Genomic DNA, 27,437 nt, shown 5'->3' with positions numbered 1-27,437 from the left:
TAGGGGCAGGGCAGGCAGGGGCGGGGGGAGGGGACGAGTTTGGCAGCTCATCCTTGGGACCACCCATTGGTTCTGCCAGTGCCAACCAACCACAGTTTTGTTGCTGTGAGTTCTATGAACTACCCTCCAAATGTCCTCCTCTCCCTCCCCAGTAGATTCCCCTGGTGGCTAGTCCCATGGTAGTGCCCACATGGTAGTGCCCACATGGGTAAAAGCAGTCTCCAGGGGCTGAGACTGAAGTCCTACTGGGTCATGTGTCAGGACCTATGCCCAAGTCTGTCCCCCGAGCCACTCTCATGTGGAAGTCTGGGGAATCAAGTGGAATGATAAGGGGGAGCAAGAATTAGATATTTGCTTTTCAGGGAAAATTTTACAAACAGAAACACCTGAGGGAAGGTGTGGAAGCAGGCTCCAAGTCCACATAACAACATTTTAAAAATATAAACAAAAATACAGCTATTCAATGAATTCACAGCTCACTGGCTGGCCAGGAGAGGCTCACGGAATATAGAAGTAATATAGGCTTTTTGTGAAGAAAACAAACAAAAACTAACCACACAGAAAATAACACTGTTATTTTGGCAAATATCCTTTCAGCGACCTCAAAAAAATTTTAGGGTGGCTCAGTCGGTTAAGTGACCAAATCTTGATTTCGGCTCAGGTCATGATCTCAGGGTCCTGGGATCAAGCCCCACATCAGGCTCACTGCTCAGCCGGGAGTCTGCTTCTCTCCTCCTCCCTCTTCCTCTGCCTCTCCCCCGCTCACACCTGTGTGTCCGTGTGTGTGTGTGTGTGTGTGCGCGCGCACACACGCGCTCTCTCTCTCTCAAGTAAATAAATAAATCTTTTTAAAAAAATTTTATTGTGGTAAAATATATGTAACATAACATTTACCACTTGAACCATTTGTAAGCAATCAGTGACTTTAGGTACATCCACACTGTTGTGCAGTCATCACTGCTGTCCACCTCCAGTTCTTTTTTCTGCATCCCAAACTGAAACCCTGCACCCATGAAACAAAAACTCTCATTCCCTCCTCCCCCCAGCCCCTGGAAACCACCATTTGACCTTCTGTCTCTATGAATTTGACTCCTCCAGATGATTCGTGTAAGTGGAATTGCGCAGTGTCTGTCCTTCTGGGCCTGGCCAGTCTACTTTTCTAAATGCACACACAGATTGCTTTACAGAAGTGGAATCACGAGTAAGCACAGTTTTGTAACCGTTCTGGCTTGGTAGTACATCGGTGACACATCTCCACATTTGCATACGGAGCTCTGCCCCCTCATTCTTCTTGCCTGCCCCCCACTCTGCAGAGAGCCATCCGTGTCATTTGTCCAACCCATCCCTGCTGATGGACATTAGGTTGTTTCTAGTCTCTTTCCCACGCCATCTCAGTAAATGACCTCAGTCTTCATCCCCACAAAGGGATCCAGTCAGGTCTTTAAAATGAATGCCCACAGCTATAGTTTCCGAGCCAAAGGGAGCAGTGTACCTAGAGGGTGGGATATAAAAATGCTCATTTTCTCAGCAATTCTGGGAGTTATCATCAGCCTTTATATAATATTTTCTTATGTGGCTGGAGGAAAAAAATAAATCTCACTGCTTCAATTTGCTTCTATTCGACTGAACATCTTTTCATATGCTTTCTTGGCCATTTGCCTTTCTTCCTTTGTGAATTGCCTATTTCTACTTCTTACAACTTTTTCAAGGGAAAAAAATATTCAGAAATAGAGAGGTATGTGTGCTACCCTCAGGACCAAGACCAAATAAAATTGTGCCTCCTAAAACCTCTCAGAAGGGCACATTTGTCAACAGAATGAATGTGCCTTGAAATTCCTCCTTTAGCAGGTTTCCAGGGCATTTTATTTGTTCAATATGTGAATCATTAGCATCACAGCAGCTGAAATAATCAGAGCCAAGAAGCTTAAAGGTTTCCTTCCAGCTCCTAAACCTCAGATAACAAAGAAAAAAAGCAAGTTCTCTAGCACTGGAAATACAAATTTACATTTTCTCAGGTAGCTGAGGCCAAGTGCAACTTTAACATCATGTTGGCACCTAGTGAGCTGTGTGCAGACAGGAAGTCACTGAGATCCTTGGGGTGTGCTTTCTTCCACTTGAATCCCTATACGGTCAACAAAGGAAATTGTGCAAAACACAAGGGAGTCAGGTGGGGCTTTTTTTTTTTTTTTTAAGAGAATGAGCATCAGAAACGCTCATTCCAAAAGTGCATTCAAATATTTATTTAGATAACATTCTATGTCACTTAGAAAACTAAGAGGTAATATTCTTTACATTTTCCTTTGTTTTTGTTTTTTTTTTTAACTTTTATAAGGAGGAGAAAACAAGCCCAGTTTTCCTAATTTTGTCAGCAAGAGCCAAAGGCTCGTTGGATTCCATCTAAAGTGTGGCCACAGGTAGCCATGTTTGAAGTAGTCAAGTGTAGGAGGCAGGGAGAACACGGACACACCCAGAACCACCGTGAACTCAGTGTTCTGTCAAATCTAACCGCAACAATAACGACAATGACAACAACAGTAATAATAACTGCTCTCAAGGGAGTTGTCATGTCTTCAAGGCAACAAGTTCATTTTTTGCTCCTAGCTAGGCAAAAATCCCAAGTCCTTATCCCCATTGTCATTGTCACTCTTTGATACATCTCAGCCCCAAATTCAGATCATCTCAAGGCAAGTCTTGCTGTCCTTCCTTACAACATCCTTGTCCTGGACGTCCTTTGAGCACCCTCTCCATGCAAGATCCCTGCATGCAGTAAGTCAGAAAGGTTTTTCTTCACTTTATGAAAGATGAAAGTGAGGAGCAACGTGGTGTGGCTTGGCCACAGTGGCCCAGCACTTAGACTAAAGAGGAAGGAAAGTGGCAGGTGATATGGAAAAACTCCTCTCTAGAAGAAAACAGAACGTGTCCGAGGACAGACATTTGAGCATTAGAATACTTTCAGCTGCAAGTTACAGAAACCCAACTCAACTTTTCCTCAGGGACTCTGGCCTGGGGTGTGTCCCAAAGCTTAACACGGGAATGTATGAGAAACCTGGCAGCAAACTGTGTGCTTCGGGGCTCTCATCCCAGCCCCTCTCCCTGTGCCTGAGCTGTTCTCTTCCCTCAGCATCTTCTATTTCCTGAAACCACACGGCAGGAAACATGGCGCCCCAGGGCCACCATCACCATCACCCACAGCACCCCGGTCTGCACATTACAACCAGCCACTCAGGGCGCCTGGGTGGCTCAGTCGTTAAGCGTCTGCCTTCGGCTCAGGTCATGGTCCCAGGGTCCTGGGATCGAGCCCCGCATTGGGCTCCCCTGCTCAGTGGGAAGCCTGCTTCTCCCTCTCCCACTCCCCTCTGCTTGTGTTCCCTCTCTCGCTGTGTCTCTCTGTGTCAAATAAATAAAATCTTTAAAAAAACAAACAAACAAGCAGCCACTCAAGTTCCAAATTCTATGGAAGCGCTCTGATTGGCCCAGCCTGGCTAGCTGCTCTCCTATGTAGGCCATCCTGGATCGGGTGTCCAGCAGTGGTCAAGGGCTAGCATTGTCTGGTCTTGAAGTCCTGGGAATTGGCATCAAGCAGGAGCCATTCCTAAATATTCCCGCAGTGTGTCCTACAACTTGCCATGAACTTCTGAATTGAAAGTTTTTGGTGTGAACCCAAGTTTTCAGTTCACTTGGGTAAATACCTAGGAGTGGGACTGCCAGACTGTATGGTAAATGTATGTTTAACTTTATAAGAAGCTACCAGAGCTCACTGAAGAAATGGATAAAGCAAATAGTGCTGTATCTATTAAAGAAATTGAATTTTTAATGAAAACTTTCCAACAAAGAAAGCTTCATACCCAGATGGTTTTGTTGGTGAATTCTACTAAACAAGTAAAGAAGAAATCATATCAATCCTACACAACCTTTTCAGGAACATAAAATAGGAGGGACACTTCCCAACTCACTATAGGAGACCAGATTTATCCTGAGACCAAAACCAGAGAAAGACTTTTTACAAGAAAAGAAATAGGCCATACACAGATGCAAGATACCTCAGCAAAAGAGTAGCAAATTTAGTCCAGCAATATATTAAAAGGATACTATATCACAACGAAATGGAGTTTATCTCAGGATTGCAAGGCAGGTTCAACACTGGAAAATCAGTCCATGTAATTTGTCAAAAATCCATTGATCTGTATACCACAAGGAGTAAATTTGACAGTGTGCAAATTTTTAGAAATCACCCAGAATGTCAGGGGACTCCAAGACGGAATGCACACAGTGACAAATGACCCTGTTTACAAACAGATGGTTTAAGCACACTCAACCTGGTGAGAAAGGGGGGAGCTAAGACGGTGTTTTTTTTTTGGTTTTGTTTTTTTTTAAGATTTTATTTATTTGACAGAGAGAGAGAGAACACAAGCAGGGGGAGCAGCAGGCAGAGGGAGAGGGAGAAGCAGGCTCCCCACTAAAGAGAGAGCCCAATACGGGAATCGATCCCAGGACCCTGGGATCATGACCCGAGCCCAAGGCAGCCGCTTAACCGACTGAGCCGCCCAGGTGCCCCTAAAACGGTGTTTTGACTAGATTCTCTAAGAAGAAAGAAAAAAAGAACTACACGTAAACTTGTGCTGTAGTTGGTAAATTTGTTTCTCAAACAGATACAGGCTATGAATTCCAAAGCTATTTTACATGTACAGTAGAGTTGAACAAATAAGTAGATATTTGGAGATGATATTGGAGATAATAAGAGGTTTTTCATTGACTGAGAAAGAAGTTACAAAAAAAAAAAAAAAAAAACGCAAGGGGGGGATGCCAGAATGAACACCATGGTGTTGGATTGGAGTCAGAAATATCAGTATGAACTCATTTGTTAAAGTATGTACACAGCAGAAATAGAGATATGTGTATTTGCGTGTTTAGAATACATACATAGAATTCCCTAGCTCGGGGCGCCTGGGTGGCTCAGTCGATTAAGCATCTGCCTTCTGCTCAGGTCATGATCCCGGGGTCCTGGGATCGAGCCCCGTGTCGGGCTCCCTGCTCAGTGGGGAGTCTGCTTCTCCCTCTCCCTCTGCCCTGCCCCACCCCCACCCTCGCTCATGCTCTCTCTCAAATAAATAAATAAAATCTTAAAAAAAAAAAAAAGAATTCCCTAGCTCTGTCCGCTGAGAGAGCCTCTAAACAGTGACGCCGCGGTAGCAGCAAGCACACCCAGCACCCAGGTCTTGGTTTCTAAATGCTGTTCTCTCATATAAGGAACCAGGGATTTGGGGAGGAGAGGTTGATTCTAGGGCTGGAACAGAGAATACACAGATAAGCTGGCAAAGCCAGAAAATAATAAAGTGCTAAAAAACGGATCAACCAACCAACCTGTATGACATGCTCCCCCAAATCCACAATATCAGCCTAATTAGGAGGAAACATCAGACAAATCTAAATTGAGGGACATTCCACAAAATACCTGACCAGCACTCTTGAAAAGTGTCAAAATCATGAAAGACAAGTCATGAAGACTGGGGAGCAATCACCTATCGGCGGAGACTAAGAAGACACGAAGGTTACATGCAATGTGGGATCCTGGATTGGATGCCAGAACCAAAAGCGGACATTAGCGAATAAAAGTCTGTAATTTAGTTACTAGTACTGCACCAATGTTACTGTCATTTTTATAAACATACCATGATTATGTAATATGTTAATATCAGTGGCGCTGAGTAAAGAGGACACAGGAACTCTCTGTACTATTTTTGCAACTCTTCTGTAAGTCTAAGATTATTTCAAAATCAAAAGTCTCTTTAAAAACACAAATAGAGTGGGGTGCCTGGGTGGCTCAGTCGGTTAAGTGTCTGCCTTCAGCTCAGGTCATGATCCTGGGGTCCTGGGATCGAGTCCCACATCAGGCTCCCTGCTTGGCGGGTGTCTGCCTCTCCCTCTCCCTCTGCTGTTCCCCCTGCTTGTGCGCTCTCCTTCGCCCCTGTCAAATAAATAAATAAATAAATCTTTAAAAAAATAAAAAACACAAATAGAAACCAGTACACACTTATTAGAATGACTAAAATAAAAACACCAAAATGCTGGTGAAATTGCAGGGCAACTTGAATACTCAAAATTGCCGATGTGGCATTATGGAAAACAGTGTGCAGTTTCTCACAAAGGTAAACATACACTTACCCTATGATTCAGCCATCCCACTTGTAGGTATTTACCCTGAAGAAATGAAAACTTAGGTACACATATGTCTGTATTTGAATATTTATAGCGTTTTATTCATAATGCCCCCACACTGGAAATAAACCAAATCTCCTTCAACAAGATAAACTGTGGTACACTCCAAAATGCAATATTATCCAGCAGAAAACAAGGAACAAACTATCCACACATACACCATGGATGAATCTCAATATGAATGAAAAAACCAGACTCAAAAGGGTACATACTGTATGAGTCCATTTCTATGACACTCTCTGACAGACAAAACTATGATGGACAGTAGATCAATGGTTTCCAGAGGCTGGGATTTGTGAAGGGATTAACTCCTAAGGGGTTAACTACAAGGGATTTTGGGGACTGAGGAAACTTCTTTATCATGACTGTGGCAGTGGTTACATGACTTTATGCATTTGTCAAAACTCAACCAAAAAAAGGTGAATTTTATTATATGTCAACTATTTTTAATTAAATTTAAAAATCTGTCCTGTATATAGAAAGACAAAGCCCTCTTGACACCTCATCCCAGTCTCCTCCCTACCTTTCCAGAAGTAACCACTAAAATGAATTTAACATAGGTTTTTTTTTTTACATACGTATATGTGTACCCATAGAAAATATACCATTTGTGGGTTTTTTTAAGCATAATGAATACGATCACATTGCATGTATCTTTCTTCCTCTAGTTTCTTCCCTCAGCAGTAGAAGGGATTTTCAAGGGTCCCTTCAGAAGCTCTCTGAAGTCATTGGGGAGCAGATGCTGATGTGTCCCCAGGACCATGAGAGGACATTGTGAGCTCCATCCACCCTCCCTCCTTCGGTAATGGCATCTCTAGTTATCTCTGGGCCCTCACTACCCCTGGGGGCTCAGCCCAGGGGATAGGTGGAGCTGGCCAGCTGCCCCCAACCACGTCTCAGGGACCTGCCTGTGTGGCCTGAGCCAATCACTGCACATTTAATATTCCTTCCCCTGGTCTCAGAGAACACAGTCAAGGAAGACGTGAGGCCCAACTCTGCTCTCAAGACTCAGGCACACGATTTCGGAGCCGTGGGAAACTCTTCACCCTGAGCCGCCAGAACAGTGGGATGTCAGTCTGGAGCCACCAGCAGCCTACTGCCCCCTGACGTGGAGGCAACGGAAGCAGAGCCAAGGGCTGGAGAATGAGCTCATAGGTCCTGAAAACATTGCTGGAGACCATGGAGCCACCCCAACCGGAAGCTGGAGCCCTTGGACTTCCCAGTGTCAGGAGCCAGTGCAGGTCTCTTTTTCTTCAGCTGGAGGAATCCTGAGGAGCACGCATCCACAGACACCAAGCGCAGAGCCTGAGAGCAAGCATTGGCTGCAGGTCACCTGTCTCCCCCCACCCCCGCCAAGAAGAGCCTGGCTTTAACCCCTTCCCACAGGGCTTCGGTTCTGCAAGCTGCCGAAGATTAATAGATGCAACAATAAAGTATATATGCCATGTTGTTGCGGTTGGTTGCAAATATAAAATCCAGCATTATCTCAAAATTATTGGGAGACATTGTACATGTTTATGTAGCTAATAGGTTACTACTCGCTGACTACACATTTGTTCATTTTGGAATGCAAGGAATAAAGACTATAATAAGCATAATGGCCCACCTCTCCATTTGTTTACTTGCAATCTCATTTTGAAATGCTGCTGATCTAGAATCAATTCGTAGCTCAATAATGAGATTTTATGTGGTCTAGAAACATTTGTCTGATGAAATGGGTTTATATAACTATATTTCTGTACTACATATTATCCTGAGTCAAACAAAATTCTTTCACTATGATACATTGAATGGAGCTTTGGGATTCACTGAAAGAGAGAAATCAGGGGTACGTGTCCCTCCACCAAATTGAAACAGGGAAACCACAGGGACCCCATGAAAGAAAAAGCTGTTTTTTTTTTCCTTTGCTTCTTTTCTTTTTTTTTTTAAAGATTTTATTTATTTGAGAGAGAGAGAATGAGAGACAGAGAGCCCGAGAGGGAAGAGGGTCAGAGGGAGAAGCAGACCCCCCGCCGAGCAGGGAGCCCGATGCGGCACTCGATCCCAGGACTCCAGGATCACGACCTGAGCCGAAGGCAGTTGCTTAACCAACTGAGCCACCCAGGCGCCCCTCTTGCTTCTATTCTTGCTAGGACCTGCACCCCCATCTCACACATGCCTTAATGTATGTCGCCCTTGTGAAGGTCAAGGAGTTCATGATTTTTTAAAAATTATTGAGAATCCCAAATAAGCTTTTGTTTATTTGGAATATATCTATAAATATTTGAGATATTAGAAAAGAAAACTGAGAAAAATATACAAATATTTCATTTATGTAATTGATCTTAAAACAACAATAATAAATAAACCTATTCCATGTTAACCTAAATAAAACAAAATTTAGTGAGAAGCTGACATTGTTTTACAGCTTTGCAAATCTCATTTATGTTGAGTTTCATAGATGGTCAGTCTCGGGATATATTATTTTGATTGAAGTAGAACAAGGAAATCTGTCCTCAGACATGTAGTTGGAAAAGGAGACTTCAGTGGACTTTGCCAAAAATTGTGGATATTCTTCTTTCATAATACACCAAAACTGAATAAATGGTGGTGTGGAATCTGAAACCATACCGACGAACATTTCGTACTCTGTGACATTAAAATATACTTTGCTCTTGATGGATCATACATTAGTCATTTGGAAAATACTGGTTCACCAAATCATGCATATTTTCCAAATGCTGATGTATTTTGTTATACAATATGGAAAAAATATAGTCATTAATATAACCACCAATCTCATCAGAAAGTTTTCAAATGTTGGAAAGTGGTCAAGCTCACGGCGGTAGATACTTTCTCCAAACTTACAGTTCTTGCCCGGAAATTCGTATTTTATCATTTGGCAACAAACACAGTCAGTTGTTTTTGTTGAGTGACGGGCTCATTTTATTCATTTTCCAGAAAATGTCTGTTAAAGAGCCGGTTATTCCCTCAAGCAAAAATGGTGTTTTATGAAAAATGTGGCCATGTCTCCTAACAATTCAGTCTCAAGTACTGTTTCTCGAAACAGCCACGGTACCTCAGTACTCCCGTAGACGTGCTTTCTGCCTACTTCCCATTTCCTCACACAAAGGATTAAAAAGTTGTGTGCTCGAGTATCTAGATTTAATAAAATTAATAATGTTTACTGCTTCATAAAAGACATTCTTAAGTGAAACTGGCTTTTTCTTTTTCCTGCAAAAGTGGTGGTGAAGAATGAACAGTGACAAGCGGGGCCCTTTAGCGCCACCACCTTGATTCCTGCTAAAGCGCCAGCAATTTTACTCACCATTGCTTCTGCACATCAGTGCAAATGTCAACATAGTGAAAAAGCAACATCACATCTGAGTGTCATTATGAAAATCGATTTGACCACCTGAAAGGGTCTTAGGGACTCTTACGGACATTTTGAGAAGTGCTGCCTTACATTATTTGAAAAGATGGACTAGCTGTCCAAAAACCTCAGATTACATAATCCAATCAAGATAATATGATCAATTTTTAAAAGTCACGTGTCCACAAATGCCTACCATGTTTCAAGCACCATTAGGTGCTGGGGGCACAGAGGTAAATATAGGCATATGTGGCTCCCTAGGCCTCAGGGCTTAATTTTATTTGAGGAGACAGGCAATAGACACTAAGACTAGTTTAGACTATGAAAAGGCTATTAAAGGAAATAATCAGTATAATGTACTGGTGGCTGGCCTGGGGCAGGCAAGGACTCCTCCTGTACAGAGAATGGTGAGGGGAGGCTTCCCAAGGAGGTGATACCCTTAATGGAGGCCAGAAAATGAGGAAGGGCCCAGGAAACAGCATTGCAAGCACAAGACACAGAAAGTACAAAGGCCCTGGGACAGAAATAGCATGGCATTTTTAAAGAATGGGAGAGGTAGGCTTAACGTTGGCCCTATTTCTCTTTTCTGCCTTTGTTCACTGCCTAAGGGTGCTCACCCAATCCGATGGCTTCAAAGTCATCTGCTGCATGCATATCTGATGGCCACAAATGCTTTTCTTCCGCTGACCCTCCCTAACAGCCAGACTTACTTACACCCCCAACCAACATTTCCCCGTGGCCCCCAAATAATAGGCCAGTGCTCAAAACTGACCCGGTATACCTCAGGCTAGCAGGAAAGATGCGCCAAGAAAAACAACCACCCCACAAGGACTCAAGCCCTATTACCACTAAACTCACCTCTGATTGGATTGGGGAGAATGCGCCCATTGGAACTGCAACTGACCCCCAAAACAAGAGAAGAAACAGACAATAAACCCAGACGCATGGGAGAGGTAGAGAGAGATGCTGCTTCTGGAGGAGGTGAATTTGACTCTTAGGAACACAGCCTGATGCTGTAACTGCCATCTCTACAGCTCCTTGGGACTGTCCTGTTGCTTCTGACATGAATTTTGTGGAGTCTGACCCGAGTGTTCCTGGGTAACTGTTCAAAATTCCAATGCGTCGCTGCACCCCCAGGGACTCCGGTGCAATTGCTCTGGGCCAGGCCCCCCAGCCCTCTATTTGTGCAGCAGCCAGAGCCCCGGGCCTCAGGGGTGTGCTTCCCACCTGGCCCCCTTGGTTACCGGCTCTGACTCGCACAAGCGTCCCAGTGACCGTCTCCTCCCCCGAGTTTTCATCCTTCCCGAAGCCCCAGGGGCACGCTGGCCGGGTTCAACTTGGACCTCGCCAGGCGCGTCTGTGAAATGGGTGATACCGACCGCACGGCTGGAGATGGAGCTCGGAGGAGGAATGAGCGGAGGGGGCCCCGCTCGCCCTGCCCCACGCAGCAGCGGGGAACGCTAGTCCTCGCTCGTCCCGGCCGCGGACGCCACCGCCCACCGAGACCCGGGGGAAGGACCCCGCCGCGATAGAGGGCGGGCGAAACTGGCTTCTCAGACTCACCTTCACACAACCAAAGTGAGGAGGGGCTGGGTAGGGCAGCGGAGCAAAAATGTGCGTGCACCGGTAAAAAGAGAGCCGGGACGCTCGGTTGAGGCACCGCTGGGATTCGAACCCAGGATCTCCTGTTTACTAGACAGGCGCTTTAACCAACTAAGCCACGGCGCCGCCCGCACGAATACCGCGAGAATCTGCTCCCCATCATCACTTAGTCCATCGGCCGTGCGCATGCGCGCGAGTTTATCGGCAGTAGGCGCATGCGTGGTGCCCGGTTCGGCTCATACCCACGGCTGAAGTCAAGGGGTTGGATGCGAAAGCCGGAAGCTCCGGGAGCGAGTGGTGCGCGAGGCCCCGGCGGGCTGGTGTTCTCGGTCTCTGTGGTGTCTGCCCCCAGGCGTGGAGCCGCGGTGGCCCGGTGTTTGGGGGATGCCCGCCCGAAGTCAGGCCTTCTGCCCTCCAGACCTGGTGCAGGAACCCCCCCCAGGCCGCCCGGCGAGGCCGAGCCCCGGGTGTCCGGTCGGGCCGCACACCCCGCCGTGGCTCCGCGGTGAGCACGCAGCGCAGCCATCGCACCGGCGCCTTCAGCCCGGGAGGCGGCGGCGCTCCGGGGCCGCGCTCGGAGACCGGACCTTCCACCGTGCCGCTTCTCCCGCCGACCCTGAGCCGGGGGCGAGGCCGGGGGCACCGCGGGCGCCTGAGCTGGCCATGAGGGATCGGGAGCTTCGAGGGCGTCCCGACGCCGCACGTGGGGAGGTTTGTGCTGCGGGAGCAAGCGGGGCCCTCCCCACCCCGGCTTCCCGCCTCCTGCTTCTGGGTCTCCTCTCCCGGACAGCGCAGCCTCCTCGTCCCGACACTTGTTAGAGGGACCTGCGAGCAACAACAAAACCAAACACTGCCCACCCCGTTCACCCAGCGGGGCCTCCGGTGGGAGAGCCTCATCCACAGAAATGTAAGTCCCTGCAAGTACGTAGGCACAGGAAGGGTCACTCCGGTATTACCTGTAATAGCAAAACCCGAGAAACAACCTATGTGCCCATCAGTGGGGCACTGTTGGCACCTGCGGCCCGGCCGTGCCCCACAGCAGGGGGCGGGGGGAACCGCTTAGCGATAGGACTTCTCTTTGAAAGACAGCCCAGTTGCTGGGAGGGCGCAGAGCGGAGCTCTGGCATGTTCGTACATCATTGATGTGACTAAATGGAGACATCCCGAACAGCCAGCTCCAGTCGGACCAGTCACCGGGGTTATGACTGAGGAGGGCAGCACCGAGCCGAGGACCTGCCCAAATAATGGCCACCGGCTTATGGTGCTCCAGAGATCTCGGATGCCAGCCAAATGACACTAAATAAATCAGGCCCGGAATTAAGTTTTTTAAAAGAAACCAAGGGTAATACTCATGATTGACAGAAATCACGGGAGCCATACCAGATGGGAAAGGGAGCCCTTGCTGTCTGTGAACTGAAACCTTTGTGCCTTCCGAAGTAACTGATTGATGGAGTGTGTGGTGCACTGTGGAAGCAGGAAGAGGGCTGTACATCTGCCTGGGCATTCTGGAAATGGAAAAGTCTGGGGTGGAGAGCATGAAACATTCTGTGATGGCAATCCAGACCTCCCCCTGCCCTGGGTGGATGGCCATCTGGGAGCATTAGCCAGGGAGGCACCCACAGGGCCCTGCCACACAACAGCCTCCTCCGCAGAGGGGTCCCCACACATCTTCCTATTCATTTGACAAAGCTTGGCTCAGGAGCTGCGGGTGCTGGCCTGGCTGCCCCACAGGGCAACAGCAGAGTCCAGAATGTGATCCTAAAAGGAGACAGTGAACACCAAGACAGAAAGCTTAGAAGTAGCCAAAACGCTTCTAGAATTCACATGCCCACTTGTTTTCTAAAGGAATCTAGATTTATTTTGCATGAAAACTAAAAACAGTGTTTGATCCCCAAGGGTGCTGTGGAGCTGAGGCCGTGCCCTTGCCCCAGTCTGACATGCGCTCCCGGCCAGGGTCCGGCCCTAGAGAAAAACCTGCGTCACAGGTGACGTGCTCAAGTCAGTCAGCAAGCCCAATGGCCATCAGTCATCTGCGCCCGGGCTGCCGTCCTGTGACAGTGAGTCTTCCCCTCCTGATAATGATGAGGCCTCTGTTGACGAGTCTTTGGCATCCATCCGGCAGAACACACATTGGGTGACTGTTTCAGAAAAGATGTCACTTTCGTAGATGGAGAAAGGCCTGTCACATACTTCACACTGACATGCAATATTTTAAGAGAGAAAAGCAAGTGCTAGTCAGAGAGGACCGAGGCATCCAGGTAGAATTCTCACACCAGCTCCACCCCCCTCGGGCTGGGCCAAGGTAAGAGCTGCCTCGCCTCTCTGTGCTCTCTGCCCCCACAAGAGGGGACATTGCAGGCTGCTGAGAGAGAATGCACACGGGCTTCTCCCTCTCTTCCCCCGCAGAAGCTATGCAGGTACGACCAGCCCATGTCCTGCTACGGGAGTCCTAGGGGTGGGAGTCGCCAGCCACTTGACAGTGGAGAGGACAGGAGGTGGGCATCTAACCCCATCCTCTGCCCTTGGCAGAGCACAACTGTGGAGCTATCCTAACTCCCTGACATCCTGGGGACCTAACTTACAGAACCATGAGAAGTAGGCGAGATTTCTAAACAAAGCAGTGATTTTACCAGCTGAAGAAGGTGCTGAGCCTCCTCCTCCGCCATCTCAGCCTGTTTCTGGCCAAGGCCCACAGAGAACAGTGGATGCAGTGGCAGAGCTCAGCGCCATGTCTGCTTCCCACACACGAGTGAGCAACACCACGGGCCGGCCTGTCAGGCCATGGGCAGGGGTCTCAGGGATGCCCGCCACAGCACCATCCCCCTGCAAGATGGCATGGCCCTGCCCGGGCACGCCAAGCCCCTGTGCTTTGCCACCTTTGCCCACTCAGGGCACTAAGGCCTGCGGGAGAGGCATCCACACCCCACCCAGGGCAGGCCCTCTGGAAAACTCTCGCTTCTGAGGATTCTTATATTGATTTTGAGCAAGACAAACACAGAGGGCTCATCTTGGGAACAGCTTCAAGTACGTCTCTTTCTTTTCTTTGTTTTGTAAGAGAGACGTTCAGTCCTTTACCTACCTTATTCTGTAGCATAATTTCCCATGGCTCAACCCCAAAGCGGCAGGGCTTAGAGGCTCCTGGGAGCCATGTCCCAGGTGGCAGGTGGAGGACACGGGCAAGCACTGCTCTGTAGCTAGTCAGCCTCTAGGGCCCAAGGGCCAACATGGCCACAGAGGCACAAAGACAAGGTCCATGTCGGTCCCACCCCTCATCTCCCTGCCCTGCAGGGCTGCTCCAAATTAGCCATTCCCAGCAGTGGCTCCCAGCTGGGCCTTCTAAGAGGAGACAAGCCTAGGTGGCTCCAGGGAGGGAGGACTCAGAGGACCCAGCATAGACTCCTCAAGCCTCTCAAGGTGCAGCCAAGTGTCTATACTACAAGGCCCTCTCATAGGGACTGGGCCTGCAGTACCCAGGGATAGACTCTGTGGCCAGCCCTGGCGACACCTGGTAAAGTGTCCACCCTACTACCACCATCCTCTGCTAGAGAAAAACAGGCCCCTAAGCCCCTTCCATGGGAAGGCACTGGGGGCCTGGCCAAGGGGTCTGCTGCTAAAGCGTAGGAGGCTAATGCCACGTCCAGTTGTGTGCCTAGCCATGCTCCTCTGACTCATTTCACTCCTCAAACACCCCAGGCTTCCTCCTGCCTCAGAGTCTCCACACTGGCTCTTCCCACTGCTGGGAAGTCCTTCCCCTAAACATCTGCACAGCTCACTCCCTCACCACCTCAGGTCTTTAACAAATGTTAACCTTCTCAGTGAGACCTATCCTGGCCACCCTTTGAAGTGTGACCAGCAGGGGCACCTGAGTGGCTCAGTGGCTTGAGTGGCTGACTCTTGATTTCGGCTCAGGTCATGATCTCAGGGTCCTGGGATCGAGCCCCACATTCAGCTCCCTGCTGAGCTGGGAGTCTGCTTGAGTCAGATCTCTCCCTCTGCCCCTGCCCCACCTATATGTGCCCTTTCTCTCTCTCTCAAATAAATAGTCTCTAGCGTTCCCATCCATTCCCCTTCCCTATGTTATTTTTCTCCAAATTATTTATTGGCATGTGACGTACAACATATTTTTCGTGCTTCTTTATTCATGGTCTCCTCTTTTAGAACATAAGCTCCCTCAGGGCAAGAATTTCAGTTTGTTTGTCTGTGGTTTTATCCCGTTGCCCAATAAATGTTGGTTCAAAGAATAAATTCATTTGTGGAGGACACTAATGAAAGCCTTCATTGAGCTTAATATTACCCAATACCAACCTGTTTCACCTTTAAGCCCAGGGTCTTTTTGTACTCGATTACCAAAGGAATTTGGTCAATTTCTTCAATATTCCATAGTCTCATGGTTTTGTCCTAAAACAAGTTAAACAGCAAACCAGCAGTCACAAGATGGGCCCCTTCAGCTGGGAGGCCCCAGGAGGGTACATTGCATCCAGGTTACAATGTGAAGAATCCCAACCTGCAGAGGAGCAGAATTAGGGTGACCAACTGTCCTGGTTTCTCCAGACCATCCAAACTTTAGTACCGTTAAGTCCCACATCCCAGCAAACCCATTCCAGGGTGCAGAAAGTCCCACTTTTCCAAAATAGATGTGGAAGTTTGAGGGGAATGGACAAAATCCATACAGTGGCCCCCAAAATAGGAGCTGAAAGCAAAATTATTTTTAATGACAAATGGATATGCATAGATATATGATCCACCTTCCATAGTTGCTGTCAGTTTTCTATGACTTGCAGTTCACAGTAAGTTTCCACTAACGGGTCATCCATTACCGTGATTCACTCCACTTGATGGGATTTAAGTAGCGTAACTGCATTGTAATCACAAGTGTTAATGGTCTGCCTTTGATTTTACCTATGCAATTGGTGTGCTGTGTTTCAAGATATTGCTAGTAACATTTTTAACACTGTGAATATTATGATCATGTTTTCTAAGAATTCAAATCATGAAAATGAGAATAATTACAAGACCAATGCTACCATGACCCAGACATCACCAGAAGCGGAGGCTAAACAGCTGTGTTTAATGACAGATGGACAAATAAAACTAGACTGGGAGCAGGGGCGGCGTGGTAAAAAACCAGAACACATCATAATGCAGGGTATGAGGAAAAGAATTTGGAATCGGCTATGGTGGAGAAGAGAATGTGAAAGTACATATGGACACTGTGCCTCACAAGCCTGGTATGAGATAGGCAAGTTCTAAGTCAGTTTTTTCATATTCCAAAAAGACACCAATATGAAAGAAAATGAAATGTAAGCCATCCAGATTGGAAAAAAAGTAAAACTATCTCTATTTGAAGATTATATAACCTTGTGTATAGGAAATCTTAAAGAATCAACTAAGAAACTATTAGAACTAATATATAAGTTCAGGGTTGCAGGTTACACAATCAATACACAGAAATCTATTGTATTTTTATATACTTGCAATGAACAATCTGAAAGTGCAATCAAATAATCAGTTCCATTTAGAATAGCATCAAAAAGAAGAAAATGTTTAGTAATAATTTTAACAAAGGAAGTGCAAAACTTATAGACCAAAAATGAAAAAAAAATTGTTGAAAGAAACTAAAGATGTAAATGAATAGAAAGATATCTCATGTTCAATAGATCAGAAAACTTAATATTGCTAAAATTAGAATAATCCACAAAATGTTCTACAGATTCAACACAATCTTTATAAAAATCCCAGATGACTTCTTTGCAGAAATAAACACACTAATCTTAAATTCATATGGAAATTCAAGGGAGTCAGAATAGCCGAAATAATCTTGAACAAGAACAATAATATTGGAGGACATACACTTCCCTATTTCAAAACTTACTACAAAGCTATAGTTATCAAGATAGTGTGGTACAGGCATAAGATAGATGCAGAGGTCAACAGAATTGAGAAACTAAAATAAAGCCTCATTTATGGTCAGTGGATTTTTGACAAGGGTGCCAAGAGCTAAAACTATGAAACTTTTAGAAGAATACACAGGAGTAAATATGGGTGACCCAGGTTAAGACAATAGTTTCTTTGATCTGACACCGAAAGCACAGGCAACAAAAGAAAAAAATAGAAAAACTGAATCTCATCAAAGTTAAAAACTTGTGCTTCAAAGGATATGCATCAAGAAAAGTGAAGATAAAAAAAAAAAAAAGAAAGTGAAGATCTACAGATGGCCGGTAATCACATGAAAAGATGCTCGACATCATTAGCCATCAGGGAAATGCAAATTAAAACTACAAGACACCACTTCACAACCATCAGGATGACTACAATCAAAAAAAGTAATCACAAGACCGGAGAGGCTGTGGAGAAACTGGAACTGTCCTGCCCTACTGGTGGGAAAGTGAAAGACTTCAGCACTTTGGAAAACAGTCTGGCGGTTCCTGGAGTGATTAAACATACAGAGGTACGGTTGTGACCCAGCCGCTCCACTTCTTGGTACATACCCAGAAGAATAAAACACAGGTGTTCAAACAAAAACTTGTTCACAAACATTCATACCAGTATTATTTATGATAGCCAAAAGGTGAAAAGAACCAGTCCTGTCAACTGAAGAATGGATAAATAAAATGGGATATAGCCAGGTAATGGAATATGATTCAGCAGTTAAAGGAAATTAAGTACTTGCTTACACACGTTACAGCATGAATAAATCTTGAAAACATTACGCTAAGTGAAATAAACTAGTCACAAAGGGCCATTTATTGTATGATTACATTTAAATGAAAGGTCCACAATAGGAAAATTAGACACAATAATAGAATAAATAAATAAAAACTAAAACAAGGGACACCTGGGTGGCTCAATCAGTTAGGTATCTGCCTTCAGCTCAGGTCATGATCTCAGGGTCCTGGGGTCGAGTCCCACCCACATCAGGCTCCCTGCTTAGCAGGGAGTCTGCTTCTCTCTCTCACTCTGCCCCCGCCCCCCACTCGTGCATGTTCTCTCTCTCAAATAAATAAAACCTTTAAAAAAAAAAAACTAAAACAAAAATAGATTAGTTTTCCTAGCCAACACAATAAGACCGAGAAAGGAAAGAAAAGGTATACAGATTGGGAAAGAAGAAATAAAACTCTTTGCTCACAGATGACATGATGGTCTATGTAGAAAATCCAAAAGAATCAACGAAAAAAAAAATCTTGGAATTAATAAGTGATCACAACAGGGTTGCAGGATACAGTGTGAATATACAAAAGTCAATCACTTTCCTATATACCAGCAATGAACAGCTGGAACCTTAAATTAAAAACACACTACCATTACACACACACCCAAATGAAGTACTTATATATAGCAAAATATGTACAGGATCTATATGAAGAAAGCTATGAAACTCTTCATGAATATGAAGATTGAATATTGTCAAGATGTCAGTTCTTCCCAACTTGATCTACGGATTCAATGCAATCCCAATGAAAATCCCAGCAAGTTATTTTGTGGATATTGACAAAATGATTCTAAAGATTTCATGAAGAAGCAAAAGATCCAGGGGCGCCTGGGTGGCTCAGGTGGTTAAGCGTCTGACTTTGGTTCAGGTCATAATCTCAGGGTCCTGGGATTGAGCCCCATATCGGGCTCCATGCTGAGCAGAGAGCCTGCTTCTCCCTCTCTCTCTGCCTGCTGCTCCCCCTGCTTATGCTCTCTCTCACTCTCCCTCTCTGTCAAAAAAAAAAAACAAAAGATCCAGAATAGCCAATATAATGACAAAGAGAGGAACAAAGTTGGGAGGACTGACACTACCCAACTTCAAGACTTACTGTAAAGCTACAGTTATCAAGACACTGCGGTATTGGTGAAAGAACAGACATATCATTGGAACAGAATGGAGAGCCCAGAAATAGACCCACATAAACATAATCCACTTAGCAAAAGAGCAAAGGAAACACAATGGAAGAATTATAGTCTTTTCAACAAATGGTGCCGGAATAACTGAACATCCACAAGCAAAAAAAAAAAAAAAAAAAAAGAATCTAGGCACAGACCTTACATCCTCCACAAAAATTAACTCAAAATGGATCACAGACCAAAATGCAAACTTATAAAACTCCTAGAGAATAACATAGGAAAAAATCTAGATGACCTTGGGTTTGATGATGACTTTTTGATATAACATCAAAGTCATGGTCCATGAAAGAAATAATTAATAAGCTAAACTTCATTAAAATTAAAATTTTCTGTTCTCCAAAAGACACTGAGAGATAATATTTGCAAAAGACATATCTGATAAAGGCTATTATCAAAAATCTATAAAGAACTCTTAAAATTTAAAAATAAGAAAACAACCCAGTTAAAAAAATGGACCAAAGATCTTAACAGGCCCCTCACCAAAAAAGGCACACAGATGGCAAATACACATGTGAAAGATGTTCCACATCACATGTCATCAGGGATTTGCAAACTAAAGTAACAAAAAGGTACCACTATGCACCTATTATAATGGCCAAAATCTGGAACATAAACAACAACAATGCTAATGAGGACCGGGAGCAACAGGAACTCTCATTCACTGCTGATGGGAACACAAAATGGTACAGCCACCTGGTGGCTTTCCTGCAAAACTAAACATACTCTTACCATACAATCTAGCAATCAAACTCCTTGATATTTATCTAAGGGAATTTAAAACTTAGGTCCACACAAAAACCTCCACAAGGATGTTTATAGCAACTTTATTCATAACTGCCAAAAGGTAGAAGCAACCAAGATGTCTTTCAGTAGATGAATGGATAAACTGTGGTACAACCAGACAATAGACTATTATTTGGCGCTAAAAAGAAATGAGCTATTAAGCCATGAAAAGAAGAACCTTAGAAGAACCTTAAATGCATATTACTAAGTGAAAGAATCAGTCTGAAAAAGGCCATATACTATACGCATCCAACTATATAACATTCTGGAAAAGGTAAAGCTATGGAGACAGTCAAAAGATCAGTGATTTCCAGGGGTTTGGGAAGGGAGGGGTTATAATGTGTCAGTGTAGGTTCATCAGTTATTCTAAATGTCTCACCTGGTGGGAGACATTGATAATGGGGGAGGGCCATGTATTTGTGGGAGCAGGGAGTATAGGAGAAATCTCTGTACCTCCTCTCAATTTTGCTATAGACCTAAAACTGCTCTAAAAACACAGACAAGGGGTGCCTGGGTGGCTCACTTGGTTAAGCGTCTGACTCTTGATTTCTGCTCAGGTCATGATCTCAGAGTCGTGAGATGTAGTCCCTTGTCGGGCTCCGAGCTCAGCACGGTGCCTGCTTGGGATTCTCTCTCCCTCTCCTTCTGCCCCTCCCCTCACTCGTGCTCTCTCTCTCTCAAATAAATAAATATTACTCAGGCATCAAAAAGAATGAAATCTTGCCATTTGCAATGACGTGTATGGAATGAGAGGTTATCATGCTAAGTGAAATAAGTCAGTCAGAGGAAGACATTATCATATGATTTCACTCATATGTGGAATTTAAGAAACAAAACAGATGAACATAGGGGGAGGGAAGGAAAAATAAGATGAAATCAAAGAGGGAGACAAACCATAGGAGACTCCTAACTATAGGAAACAAACTGAGGATTTCTGGGGGGAGGGGAGGGCATGGGGTAACTGGGTGATGGGCATTAAGGAGGGCACGTGATGGAATGAGCACTGGGTGTTATATGCAACTGATGAAAGTAACCATAAGTATTATTAGTACCTATGAAACTAATAATAAATAAATAAATATCTTTAAAAAATAGAAAAATAAAAACACAGTCTATTAAAAAGAAAAGTAGATTAGAGGTTGCCTAGGGCTGGGAGGGATAGGGAGATTGGAGGTGATGGCTAAGTGGTGCGGGGTTTCTGTGGGGCGTGATGTGTTCTAAAATTGATTGTGGGGATGAATGCACAATTCTGTGTAAATAAAAAAAGCCACTTGGGGGGGGGAAGAAAAGCCATTGAATTGTACATTTTTAATGTATGAATTGTATGGTAAGTGGATTATATCTTAATGAAACTGTTAAAGAGAAAAAAAGGACACTTTGACAGTTTCTTACAAAGCTAAACATAGTCTTACCATGTGATCCAGCAATCACACTCCTTGGTATCTACCCAAATGTCTTGAAAACTCATGGCTACACAAAAACCCACATACAGATGTTTATGGCAGCTTTATTCATAATTACCCAAAACTGGAAACCATCAAGATGTCCCTCAATTAAGAGAAAGGAAAAACAAACTGTGGTATACCAGACAGTGGAATATTATTCAGTGATTTTTAAAAATGAGCTGTCAAGTCATGAGGAGACAGGGAGGACCCTTCAATGCATATTGCTAAGTGAAGGAAGCCAGTCTGCAAAGGCCACAGACTGCATGCATCCAACTATATGGCATTCTGGAAAAGACAAAACTATAGACAGTAAAAAGTCGCCAGGGGTTCTGGGGATGAAGGGGAGGGATGAACAGATGGAGCACAGGGAATTTTTAGGGACTGAAACTATTGTTTGAAACTGTCATGGTGGATACATTACATGCATTTGGCAAAACTCATACAACATAAAGAGTGAAATGTAAACTATGGACTTTAGTTAATAATAATGTATCAATATTGGTTCTTCAGTTTTATCAAATATACCACACTCAATGCAAGACTTTTTTTTTTTTTTAAGATTTTATTTATTTATTTGACAGAGAGAGAGATAGTGAGAGCAGGAACACAAGCAGGGGGAGTGAGAGAGGGAGAAGCAGGCTTCCTGCCGAGCAGGGAGCCCGATGTGGGACTCGATCCCAGGACCCTGGGATCATGACCTGAGCCGAAGGCAGACGCTTAACGACTGAGCCACCCATAGTGGAAACTGGGGAGGGGAACGGAATATATGGGAACTCTCTGTACTATTAGCCCAACTTTCTGTATATCTAAAACTGCTCTAAACAATAAAATCTATTTTTTAAAAAAGACACCAGTACTCCTGAGACAATAGTAACTGATGAATTAGTTTGGGAATACTGCTCAAATGATCACCCATTATCATATCATTCCTTTAATTGTTTTTATGGAATGGAGTGTAGTCAGCAGAACAACGTCCACCCCCCAGAAGTCCTCACCCTAATCCCCAGAACCTGTGAATACGTTAGGTGACATAACAAAGGGGAATTAAGGTTGCAGATGGAATTAAGTTCACTGATCAGCTGATCTTACAATAAGGAGATTGTTTTGGGTTATCCAGACAGGCTAGACATAGTGACAAATGTCCTTAAAAGTGGACAACACAGTGAGAGGAATATGTGACTATAGAAGAAAGGCACAGAGAGATACAATGTTGTTGGCTTTGAAGATGCAAGAAGATGCACAAGCCAAGGAATGTGGGTGGCTTCTAGAAAGGGTAAGGAAATGGACTATTCCCTAGAGCCTACAGAAAGGAATACAGTCCTGTGGATGCCTTGATTTTAGCCCAGCAAGACCGTGTCATACTTCTGTCTCACCAAACTGTAAGATATTCAGTTTTTGTTGTGTAAGGGGTAAAGTGTATGGTGATTTATTATAGCAGCAATAAGAAACTAACACACTGAGTAATGTTACATTTCCTGAATCAGCAGGCACAACTAAATTCAACTAAATGCCATGTGGGAGAACAAAAGGGGAAAGTGATTACATCTATGTTGACCCCTTGCTGTGTGGAGCTGTCAGAGTCCACCAACAATCACTTTCCACAGTATATCAAGTGATTTGCCAAATCCCCGCAACCTAGCCCTTAAATACTTTGATTCAAAAGTTGGGAGTTTCAAATCTTCTTGATTTCTATGAAGATTTTAGTGAAAATGCAGAAAACATAAAAGCATGTTGACATCTTATCCGAATACAAACTAGACGTTGCTCATCTATCTACATATTCAGCAGACAATGCAAATGTAAATTCTGGAAAATTCCATTCAGCCTATTAACTTCTTTCCAAAGTAAATGAAAAGATCTCACCAGCTAAATGGCCTGCACATCATGTATACCACACTCCAAAAAGCAGTGTGATTGGCTCACCTGTGATGTTGGGTCTTTTTTTTTTTTTTTTTTTTTTTTGAGAGAGAGAGAGAAAGAGCAGGGGGGTCGGCAGAAGGAGAGGGAAAGAGCAAATCTTAAGCAGACTCCCCACTGAGCACGGAGCCTGACTCAGGGCTCAATCCCAAGACCTGAGCCAAAACCAAGAGTCGGACGCTTACCCAACTGAGCCACCCAGGAGGCGCCTCTGAGGTCTCTCTTGATACAAGTTCTTAGTCGCCTTTCCCCTTCCTCAAAAAGTGTAGAAGCACTTTATAAAAATGATGACTTTGTAGAAATGGAAGAAGGTGTGTTCCTTAAACATGTTCCTCCAAGATGGCTGTTATCATTGTCGCCTCTATAGAAGATACTTAAAATGTGGGCCTGCCATAAAATCATACGTTTAAAGTGTGGCACAGGAAGAATATCCTCTGGGGCGCCTGAGTGGCTCAGATGGTTGGGCGTCTGCCTTCGGCTGGGGTCATGATCCCAGGGTCCTGGGATCGAGCCCCGCATCGGGCTCCTGGCTCAGCAGGGAGCTTGCTTCTGCCTCTCCCCCTGCTTGTGCTCTCTCTCTCTCTATCTCTGTGTCTCAACTGAATAAATAAAAATCTTTAAAAAAAAAGAAGAATATCCTCTGGTTTTGAAATGCATTGAGGATGAGAGTGGAGGAAAGGGATTAATGATAGAATTACAAAGAAAGGTATACCCTGTTTCTCCAACACCGTTTCAGGATCTTCGAAGAGGCCATGGTGAGCCTACAGAAGGATGAAGTGACTGCCCCTCAGTTGCAGGTTGTGACCAAAATTCATACAGTGAAAACAGGGGTCTTTTTTTTGGAAATGACTGCTTCGGTACTTAAAAAAAATAAATAAATAAATCACCAGAAAAGAGGGCGCCTGGATGGCTCAGTTGGTTAAGCAACTGCCTCCCGCTCATGTCATGATCCTGGAGTCCCGGGATCGAGTCCCGCATTGGGCTCCCTGCTCAGCAGGGAGTCTGCTTCTCCCTCTCACCCTCCTCCCTCTCATGCTCTCTCTCTACCATTCTCTCTCTCTCTCAATAAATAAATAAAAATCTTTTAAAAAAATCACCAGAAAAGAGCAGTCATGCCAAACAGGACATTCTCAGGTGCTTTACTAAAACCGTGCCTTATTTGGGATCCAACGTTATTATCACAAGTTCAAATTACCTCTGTGCTTTCAAGCCATTTCCCTGAGAAAGAGAGGTTCGAGTCATGATGGCATCCAATGGACTTCAGGCCCTTTTACAGTAACGGCCACTTTAGACACGGCTAGCCTTCCTGATGCGAGTCTTGTGGCGAAGGACCCGGCTGACTGACAAAATGCCTCGGCCACTAAAACAGGTTTGCAGACTGAGTACCTTCGCACAGCTTCGGAGAGCCGGAAGTGAATTCCTGCAAATCTCAAAACCTGTGAGGTCTAGTGGGTAAAACCCTGAGCATTCCACGAGCGGCAGCTTTGGCTGAGAGGGTGTTTTAGCCTGATGGCATCCCGTGGGCTGACCCGGGAATTAGTGAGAAGTGGGCTTGGTAAGAGCAGAGCTGCAAGCTAAAGTGAATTTTACATTTGTCAGTACTCCGTTTTACTGCTACCTCAGAGAAAAGAAGGGCATCCCGAGGCTGTGGCAGTCCAGAGAACACAGTGTACCCCCTAAACTTAGGCCATATTATATGTCACTTAGAGCTCAATAAAGCTGGGGAAATAAATACATAAATAAATAGAAGTAATATTTATGTAATCAATCTTATTGTACTTGTATTCTTTTCTTTAAGTCCTACATTTATGTATCTTAAGCACACCCGATAATATAGCCTACCACATTTAAATATCCAATGAAGGCTTTTTTTAAAGTCTGAAACATTATAAAATATATAAAAACATTATAAAATAAAAAATATGTAAAAGAAACAAAATATTTTATATAAAAATAAAAACATAAAATATAAGAACAGTATAAAATATAAAATAAAAAGATTATAAAATATAAAACATTATAGAAACATTATAAAATATACAATATAAAAATAAAATAAAATTAGTCCTATTATTAGTTACTACTAATTGCTGCCGTTAAGTAGTCCAATCATTACTGTTTCAATACTAGCATTTATGTAACAGAGAAGTAAAAAATACAGAATGAGACATGCATTTCAAATAAACATTCATTTTTCTTATTTTGGTTTGCACTTTTACTTTTTTTCAAGCTTTACTGAGATATAGCTGTCATAATCATCTTTCATATTTTTATGTTAAAATAATAATGCATAGGCATAGAACTTTTATTATGTGTTCTACTATTACGGTATTGGGTTGGGTGTGAGAGTCTGGGTTGGCTAACAAGTTGGTCATGGTAGGCCAAGTCTCGCCCGCGGTCCCATGCACCTGGAAACCCCCAAACTAGAGAATGACATGGCTTTAATAAAGGTCAACGGGGGAGGGGCAAGGTGGGACCCCCCCCACACACTTCTCTTGTGCTCACACCTGAAGGACAGACCTCGGGATAGCTCTTCTGTGCCACTGGCATGGGAATTCGAGGATGTAGTGACACAGAGAGGGAAGACCCACCTGGGAGCTCAGGGTGGTCTCTGCTGCTTGCCAGTGAGCTTGACGCCTTTCCCCCCGAAGGCCCCCCCGTTGGCTCCATCACTCACTGGTCTGGGCAGGCCCTTGCTCCAACAAAGCTCAAATATCAATGGTCGCAGATATAGAAATCCCTGGCGACTCCCCACCTGAGCAGACATAAGGACCTGCTTCCCGAGTTCCCAGCCAGCTCCCTGCACTGAGTATGGCCTGGCGTGGAGGCTGGGGGGAGGGGCCTCAGACTGAGCCAGCCCAGGAATTTAGCTTGACAGTAACAGTTCTATGAACACCAATTCTCACAAACGTGAGAGAGATCGTAAGTTACTCAAAGCTTGGCCACTTTTACCTTTGAAGCAGACAGGACCCATTTCTTGTTGTTGCTAATGGCAACGTCTGTCACCCAATCACTGTGGCCCTGAAGAAAAATAGAATTTTAACAAGCACCTAGAGGAAAAACCTTGGTAAGCACAACAAAAACAAAAGCACAAAGTCAGGACCCCAGTGATGCATGCATTTAAGAGTAACTAATTGCGCTTCCCTAACATCACCGATGACATTTGACACGAAGTGTAAAGGTTGATGATGCATGTGTACATTATGGCACTGTGCTCTTTAAAATAGTACTCTAGTTTTTAGCAGGATGGAAAAAGAGTTGACTATATTCCCAGCTGGTCCCAGAGCACCTCTTGCAGGTTTTTGTTTGCATTCTCTATTCTGGGAACTAACCACTCCGAGGTCCTCCTGGTAAGGGGGCTTTTGCTTCAAATCGCTGCAGACTTATCCCCAGTGGCCTAAGCAAATGGGGGGTTATTTTCCTTGGGTAAAAAGGAGCTCAGAGGAGAGAGACACTTAATGACGTCAGGGCTCTGCGTCAGCATCTTGACCATTCTTTGGCCTTCCCCTTTTGGAAAGAGGCGAAGGCGAGCCAGTGTGGTATGGTAGGAGGAAGGGGAGCAGGAGAGAAGTCAAAGTGCCATGCATAACAAAGGAGAGGAGCTTGAGGGGGAAAATAAAGAGAGGACAAAGGGACTTTTAAACACAGGGAGGTTGAACACTCAGTTGTAAGCTGTTTATTTGCTGTGATGTAACCTCCCTTGGCCTCCCCCAAAACCCTTGCAGAAGAGCCCTCCAGGTAGCCCAGCCCCGGGAGCCTGAATGTTGTGGTGATCAAGGGGTGGGGGGGCAAGTCTACGCTCGGGCCACAGGGAACAGAGGGACCAAGAGTCGTGGATGCAAGCATTCACCGCCAAACCGTGAGATCACAGGACCAGGGAGGCTGCAGAAATCTTGGGGAAGGGGGCACTTGGCTCAGAGGCGCTGCTGTAGCCTGTCCTGGGACTGCTGAACCTCTCTGGATTCCTGCCAAGTTGGGTCAATCCATCCCCTCATCATAAACCCACTGTGAATTGAGTCTCCTCTAACTTGTAGGCAAAAGCGCTCAGAAACCCACCATTTTGGAGCCCATAGCTTTCTGTGTATGCCTCATTGTGGTATTCATCATTCTGTAATTTCTGCTGTTCTTAGACACTTTTCCACCTCTGAGTTTTTGCATTTGCTGTTTCCTCTGCCTAGAATGCCCTTCCCCCAGATCCTCATTCACCCAGGCTTTCCTTGCCTTCAAGTTCTCAG

At 44.8% G+C, this 27,437-nt stretch overlaps 1 protein-coding gene and 1 non-coding gene across 2 annotated transcripts in view; both read right to left on the bottom strand.

The window, feature by feature from the left end:
• Positions 1 to 11,222: 11,222 nt before the first annotated feature.
• Positions 11,223 to 11,296, bottom strand: TRNAT-AGU. The gene has a single exon. It is a non-coding gene; the product is annotated as a tRNA-Thr (tRNA).
• Positions 11,297 to 13,192: 1,896 nt separating this feature from the next.
• WDR88 (WD repeat domain 88) overlaps positions 13,193 to 27,437 on the bottom strand; it is a 45,685-nt gene continuing 31,440 nt past the window's right edge. Inside the window, exons 9-11 of the mRNA XM_032390143.1 lie at positions 26,155 to 26,223; positions 15,476 to 15,568; positions 13,193 to 13,366 (exon numbers count right to left, since the gene is read on the bottom strand). Coding sequence (XP_032246034.1) covers positions 13,193 to 13,366; positions 15,476 to 15,568; positions 26,155 to 26,223 — 336 coding nt within the window. The remainder of the gene's footprint in view (positions 13,367 to 15,475; positions 15,569 to 26,154; positions 26,224 to 27,437) is intronic.

This window comes from Phoca vitulina, unplaced genomic scaffold, assembly GCF_004348235.1.
Source record: "Phoca vitulina isolate PV1807 unplaced genomic scaffold, GSC_HSeal_1.0 scaffold58, whole genome shotgun sequence".
Classification (NCBI taxonomy): Eukaryota; Metazoa; Chordata; class Mammalia; order Carnivora; family Phocidae; genus Phoca; species Phoca vitulina.
Note: the sequence above shows the minus strand (reverse complement) of the source record. Positions and strands in the feature narration are given on the sequence as shown.